General features: G+C 48.3%; 1 protein-coding gene across 1 annotated transcript; it reads right to left on the reverse strand.

The window, feature by feature from the left end:
* Positions 1-247: 247 nt before the first annotated feature.
* MTHFR (methylenetetrahydrofolate reductase) lies at positions 248-7,403 on the reverse strand (the record flags this gene model as incomplete). The annotated part of the gene is made up of 11 exons (XM_079545417.1): positions 248-445; positions 933-1,052; positions 1,268-1,369; positions 2,758-2,940; positions 3,310-3,490; positions 3,785-3,919; positions 4,534-4,784; positions 5,247-5,440; positions 5,611-5,721; positions 5,839-6,077; positions 7,162-7,403. The coding sequence occupies 11 exons, from the start codon at positions 7,401-7,403 to the stop codon at positions 248-250; spliced, it is 1,956 nt and encodes a 651-aa protein (XP_079401543.1).

The following is a 7,403-nucleotide window of genomic DNA, read 5'->3' on the forward strand; positions in this document are numbered from 1 at the left end:
TCAACAGAGAACCTCAGCTTAGAAGTACAGGTGGTTCTTCTGGCTACTGTTCAGTGGAAAGGGATAAGGAACATTTTTGTCGGGATAGAAGAGCTTGTAATGGGGGTTGATCAGAGTTGCCTGACTCTGAGCAGCAACGCTGACTGGGTTTAGGAGCCTCTGGTCCAGCATTCTGAAAGGAGCTGCTTTTTCTCTCCTTGCAGGCAGCAGATGGAAGGGAGAACTAAGGGAGTAGACGATGAGTTTTTCACTGCTGAGGTGGAGAGTTCAACAGCTCAAAAGTATCATCCACAACCTGCCAGAGGCAGTTCTCAAGTGGGAAGTCATTGTCCACCAGGTTGACCAAATAATAATTGTCGTGGATGTATTGGATGATCATGCGAGAGGGCGACTCCTCTTCGTAGAGCTTGGCCCACTGCTCAATCCACAGAGCAAAGGCCTCATCCTGCCGAGGAGAGAGAGATGTTTGAGGGGTTTCATGCACACTTTATACTACCTCAACTGGGACAACCAGCATCACATACGCCTGGCATGCCTGTGGATTGTTTCTCACAGTAAGTGCTGCAAGAGCTGAGCAAGGAAGCTCCTGCTTTGCAGGCAGTGGGAGGTACCACAACTGTGCAGAGCTGAAATGAGACGTGCTTACGGTAAAATGGCTCAATACTGCCCCTGTGCGGGTAGTGGGAGGGAAAGCTATTGCTCAGAGCTCTGGGGACTCGTATGGAGATGATGGCCCCCCAGCCTCCCGGATATTTACTTAGTGTCTCTGAAAAGCTCTCATGGAGAGAAGCTGTAAATACACTGAGGGAGTAGATTGCAGCGAGCTAATGCCACAACAGTACTCAACTGCAAGTGGTGTTACAGATTCGAAACAAACCAGACACTGAATTTCCAGGGTATCACAGCTGTGTCCAGCAGCAGGAAGGACTTACCTTCCAGGAAAGGAAGCTTACAGGGTCTACCACGGTGGGCTGGATTATCTCCCTGCCTGGAAAGATGCCCCAGGTAACAGCATTGGGTTGCAGGTCAGGAGCGTTGGTGATATTCTGGCCCTACAAGGAAAAGAAAACCTTTCTGAAGCTGCTGGAGGAGATACTGAGTCAGAGCAATTTTCCTGTCCTTGTTAAAAGATCAGACAGCAGCTGCAGGTCACAGCTGACTTGTTTCACTTTTCCTTCGTGTCCCAGTTTGTTCCTGGGGATGTCTGAATCTTTGACCTTTGCCTCTCTCCCAAGGTGGTGAAAATATCCTGTAAATATCAGCCTACCTTGACGTTGACAATGTGGTAGTTCACCCGCAACTCGTACTTCTTCAACACTTTGAGCAGTGCTGTGACGATCTCACTGGAGGTGAAGAACTCTAGGTATGCCTGCCAGAGAGGGAAGAGAGAAAAAATAAGAGCCCTAGCTCATGGCAGGGCTGACACAGAGGCAACCGAAAGAACAGTTGTAACCTGTGTTTTTTAGCACAAGCCTAAGACTTCTATATCCATCCCCAGAAATATGTATTACAAAGGGGACTGGAGCAAAGGGCAAAACAAATTGGTAAGAGCTGAGAAAAAGAACTCATGGAGAGCAGAGGTAACAGCCTGAGAACGGCCTGTTTGGGAAAGCTGCGAGCTATCTGACCTGTACCCATGTAAGCAGACAGGCTATAATATGCTCCAGGCAGTGTAACCACAATTGCTGGGCCTGGAAAGCAGCCCATACTGGCCAGAGTTCCTGGAAGGAGCCTGAGCTTGACTTGTGTCGTAGCCCATGAACAGGAGTATCCTGCCAAGGCAGCCCAGTCTAGCAGGAGATGAAGTCCGAGGTCTCAGCTGGGCTCTGAAACACCCTGCCTTTTGTCCAGTCTCATCTTTTGTCCTCAGTCCTCCCAGTGAGCTCACACAATCTAATTCTGTACTTCCTCCATCTACTGCTGCTCTGTGCTTGGCTGCTCCAACAACTGCTTCCCCTCCCCCCATTTCCTGGCTATTGTGTGATGATGGATTTCCCCTCACCTCAGGGAATTTGTTTTCTTCTTTGAAAACATAACTGCATTTGCCATCTGCTCATTTCATGGCTTTAGCAATTCGGATCCCTTTTGAACACAGCTGCTTTGTTTCCTAGTACAAGGCACTTGCCTGGCATTTACCTTGACACAGGAGATTCCTATCACAGCCATTAATAGCAAGGATGTAGGGCCTGAAAATGCATGACAGTAGGAGGCAGGCATGAGAGATAAGACTGCTTGCAGACCAGAAGTAACCACAGCAGAAGTGCTGCAGTGGAGGCAACTGGTGAAGAACTCTGCCTTAGAGAAAGATGGATGAGAGAATTTTTAAATATCCAGTTATTAGCATGAAAAGCTGGATGGGAGAGATACTGCTTCATTGATTACTATTATGAGAAGCCTGAGTGCTTCCTGCATTGGGAATGGGATCAGCTGCAGTGGGCAGGCATGTTTTATTGTTGGTTTTGTTTTTTTTAAATCTGTAACTTGATAGCTCTGCTCTGGCAAGTGTTTAGCATCAACTGCTTGCTATGAGTAAAAACAAGAAATTGTTTTGAAGTGGGAGAAAACAGCTAGGTAAGCCACAGAGTTGACATGATCTGTCTCTTAAGTCACCAGAGGAGCTTTGTCTTATCCCAGCAAGAAAGCATTAGAGTAAGGAGCTGGCAGAAGTAGTATCTGTTTGGAAGCCTAAGACCTTCCTACCTCATGGAGACTGTACTAGGTCACAACTTAGTGCTACCCAGCAGAAGAGTGCAGTACCTTTTGGAAGACGTAACCTCCACTAGGTCCCCAGCCAAAAATGGGGTCTGTGGATGGTTTGCCATTGATGTTTGGCTGGGAGTTAATAGTCAGGATTCCTCGTCTGTTGACCTTCTCCAGCTGCTCCTTCAGAAGGCTGGTCTCAGTAGCAAGAGGGTCATCGTTCCAGGGCATACACGTAACCTACCACGAGGAGAGAGGATGGCTTACAGTGTGGGAGTGCACAACAATCCTTTGGTTACTAACTGATGCTGAAGGAACTCAGAAACGCCCTAGTGATCTTGAACATCTCACACAGGGCGGAATTCTCAGGTTTTGTTTGGGGGGCAGGTATGCTAACTCCAGGAATGAGCTCAGCATGATGCTACAGCAGCTTGCTTTTTATGCTCAGCCCTAGCTCTGGCTCTTGGATTCTCTTTGGAGAGAGTATCCCTCCCCTTCAGCCACTATTTCAGCAGCTTTAAGTAGGAAACTGCCATTGTACAGGAACAGGAGACATGAAGTACTGTTGTCTGTGCCACACTGACCAGCCCTTCCAGGGCCACCTCTCACCCTGTGTCCATTCTTGTTGGGCTCTCCGGTGATGTAACATGTGAAAACCTCAAAGACGCTTTCCTCACCGGTCAGTTCTTCTCCCCACATCTTCAGGAGCTCCTCACGGGGAGACTTGCTCTTCAGGTAGAAGAGATAATAGTCCTTCAGCTCCCCAAAGGCCGGAGAAGAGGAGTTACCCCTATAAGCAGAACAGACACAGGATTAACAAAGCACTGATGAAGATGCACCAGTTTGAGGATGCAAGAAAACAGCCAGCCAGGAAAAGCATCCACCACAATCCTTCTAAAGACCTGGAACCCCAAAACCTTGCTGCCATTCTCTTCACCTCATTCAAATCCACTGGGGACCTCTTCAACAACAAACCATCATTTCTGCCAGGCTGAAGGCATGCACCAGACACCCACTAACTACAGAGATCAACTGTGCAGCAGGCTGTTGTACCACACCTTGCCATTGCAGGCTAACAGCTTACCATCGACCGTTGGGGAAATCATCCCACTCTTGAGTTCGATAGATGTAGCTTTTAGGCCTAGAGGCCCAAAAGATTGGCCGAACATCTTCAACTCTTCTCTTGGGGTGAGCACTGACTGCCCAAGGCAGAGGTCGCCTGCACAGAGAAAGCAGAAGTCAACATGCTTCTCCTGCTGTCTTTCTAGAAGAGGCTGGAAGCCTTCCTCCTAAAGAGTTGGCCTCTGGAGAGAACAAGTAGCAAAAGCTAAGAAGAGATCTATTTGACAAGAGGTAAGACAAAAATCGAATAAACCTCTTCCTTCTTTATGCAAAAGGTTTTCCTTCACAGCTGTTTGGTAGGTGTCTGTTCAGTGCAGGACTGACATCTGAGATTGGTTGAAGTAAGGGAAGAGCACTGTGGGAAGGAAAAGTTATCCCTCTGCCTGTGCTTCCACCTGTCTATTTTGAAGGATGTGGACTCTGATCCCATTCTCTGTATCAGGAATGTATTGAGAGTCTTAAAAAAGTGTTTCTTCCAAGCAGCATCTCTAAGAGTTTAGGTTTTAAAGTTCCACAGAACAGGCTACTTCAGTTCTTTCCTCCACTACCTACCCTTCCTCCCAGCTTTTATCAGAGACCTGCAGGAAGGATGAATGTCTAAATGCAGAAAAGTACTTAAAAAGCAGAAGAGAAGAACCAACCCATCCATTCTTTGTGCATTCAGTAGATGGGATGTTCAGGAACTAAAACAAACCAGCATATTCAGCTCACCTAGGGTCCTCATTCCAAATGCCAAGGCGCTTAAGGACTTCAGTAGTAGCCACTTCCCGATTGAGGGTGTAAAAATGGAGCCCATGCACCAGGCCACTGTCCAGCAGCTCCCGGCACATGGACACTGCCAGCTCCACCCCATAATTCCGGATAGCTGCATCATTATCCTTCATGGGTTCAATCACATCTTTGATTTCCTGGGGCACTTCCAGTTTGGAGAGCTTCACCAGCTGGCGCAGAGAGTGGTAACCCTGGGTGAAGATAAACAGGATTTCAGTCTTTCCAGGTCCTTTTCTCATGTCCAGTAACAGCTATTTGATCTCAACGTTGCAGCAGGAGACAGAATTGGGGGCTCCTGGATTTCGTACAGCCAGGCTCCATCCCTAGGATCCCATGTAACGCGGACTGTTTGTATCAGGTCAGGTGATTTCATCACATTTACCTACTCAGTGCCTGAGCTCAGCATGCTGACAGTGACGTCTCACCACTCAGAACAGGTAGGCAACTGCCTTTTATATCCCTCTGTGCCATATGGGTACAGAAAACCTCTACAGAGTTTCATTTAGCAAACCACCTACAGATTTATCACATATTTAGCACTCCTACTTCCCAGAAATTGTTGGAGGTATTCACAGACCTCTCTCAGACCCTGACCCCAGAACACGTAACACGTTTCCACGTTGCCTCCCCAAGCCAGAATAACTTGATTTCACCTGTATGGGGAAGATGCCAGGAATAATGGGGCAGGTAATGCCAATGGCTTGACAGTCCTTCATGAACTTGAGAAAGGTTTCTGGTCGGAAGAAAAGCTGTGTAATGATGAAGTCTGCTCCAGCAAGAACTTTCTCCTTCAGGTGCTTCAGGTCTGCCTCATAGCTCTCTGCTTCAGGATGACCCTTGGGGTAGCCTTTGGAGTGGATGAAGAAAAGAAAAGCCGAGACAACACATCAGAAATTAGGAAGTAGCCAATCTCACTGTGTCATTTGTGTCATTTACAGCCCAGGTCCAGAAAGGGACTGCTGGACTGATTTCCCCATCTCATATCCTACCCCACACTTTGCATCAGAAAATGCATACCTGCCACACAGATGTCAAAGTAATCATCAAATTCACTGCGAATGTGCTTAACCAGGTCAACAGCATGATTGAATCCGTGTACTTCTTCCTCCCATTCCTCACCAACAGGATCTGGAAAGAGAATAAATCCAGTTCCTCCAACTGTTACTTCTTCATCTTGCCATGAAGCTGAATGTAACAGCAACACCACCTCAGCCCTACTAAGTGCTCTAGGACAAAAGGATTCACCTCCACGCAATGCCATGATGTTCTTCAGCCCCAGCCGTTTGGCCTTCTGCAGGTGCCCTGTGATGTCATCCTTGGTCTGATTGCAGCACGTCATGTGAAGGATGGTCTCCAGGCCACAGTAGTTGACTGCAGTGTTGGCAATAATCATGGAGGAGGTTTCCTTATCAGATCCTGGGTCCCCTGCAGGATGCCACGTCACATCAATGAAGAGAGGACCACCTGCTGCCATGCGGTCAAACCTGTGGATTTTAGAGCTGTGTTAGCCTACCGGGTAGCCAGCTCACCTCCTCTCTATGCCAGGATATCTTGCTCCCTGCTGGAATGCCATCAACAAGCAGGGAAAACTTGGATGACAGCAGCAGGAGTCACCAAAAAAAGGCGTGTAACTAAGAGTTAAACATGTGGCAAATATGAAATGAACAAAGATAATAATCACTTGAGGCCGAATGAAGAAGAGCTTAGAATCTCTTGGAGGAGGAAGGAAGTAATTTAAGTCTTCTCTGTAGAATATACCTCCTCTCAATGTGTTCTGTTAGTCTGATGCACAATCTGGTAGACCACAATGCACATCCCATTCACTTTGAGATGGAAGACTATGCCAGAACCTCCTTTCCCAGCTTTAACTGTACAGGCCACAAACACGGAAAGGAAGGCCAGATCTCTGTGGTGTTTCCAAGCGTGCCTCACTGAAGAGACGAAGGCTCCTCTAACTTTTCCTCTCTCCTGCTCTGGGCTGGAACAGGCCCTTCTGTTTAAAGTAAACATGGCACTGGCATACAGCAATTACAGAAGGGGTTATGAGAATCCCTCTTCTCTTCCAGATGAGTACATGGTGGCTCAGGCTCCAGGATAACCTTCAGTTCTGCTGAGATCTGTCACCTTCCACACAGCATGTGCATGGGGAAACCAGTCTCAGGGTCTAAAACTGGAGTCCTTGGTAAAACAGAGGCACAAACTATAGTGGCTGAATGATTCTGAAAACCTGTGGGAGTTCAGTGCCAGAGATCTGAGCGCAATGTCCATGAAATATTTTCTGTTTTAAATAGCTATTACTCTGTCGTCCCCAGCACTTCAGACCTAGAGCATGGCAGCAGCCTTGCGCTCTCAACAACCCCACCATGACACTTAACACTTGAGGGCCTCCAAGGAAGATAAGTTACCTGGTGTCCATTACCCTCCTCAGCAGGAAAGCACAGCCCCATTACCTGCTTCGTCACCTGGAAGGGGAGACAGAGCACGGGGCAGAGCCTGCCTCATTAACTTTTTCCCAACCCTCCACCAACGAGGTTTCATCTATCCCCTCTCTTACCCTGCGGCCCTCACCTGGAGATGAGATTGACAGCAGCGTTGGCTGTGCGTGGAGGGAAGAACTCCAGGGAGAACCACCTGTCCCCAGAGTCCTGCCGCCGCCGCATCTTCTCCCGCAGTCGCTCGTGACGCTCGGCATCGAGGACAGGAGTGGAGCAGCGTGAGCTGTCCTTGGAGCTCTCACTCCCACTGCTGCTGCCGCCATCGGACTTGGAGCTGGAGCTGGCACTGCAGGTATGCTGGTTCTCATTGACCAT

This window comes from Tetrao urogallus (genome assembly GCF_951394365.1).
Source record: "Tetrao urogallus genome assembly, chromosome: 21".
Taxonomy (NCBI): domain Eukaryota; kingdom Metazoa; phylum Chordata; class Aves; order Galliformes; family Phasianidae; genus Tetrao; species Tetrao urogallus.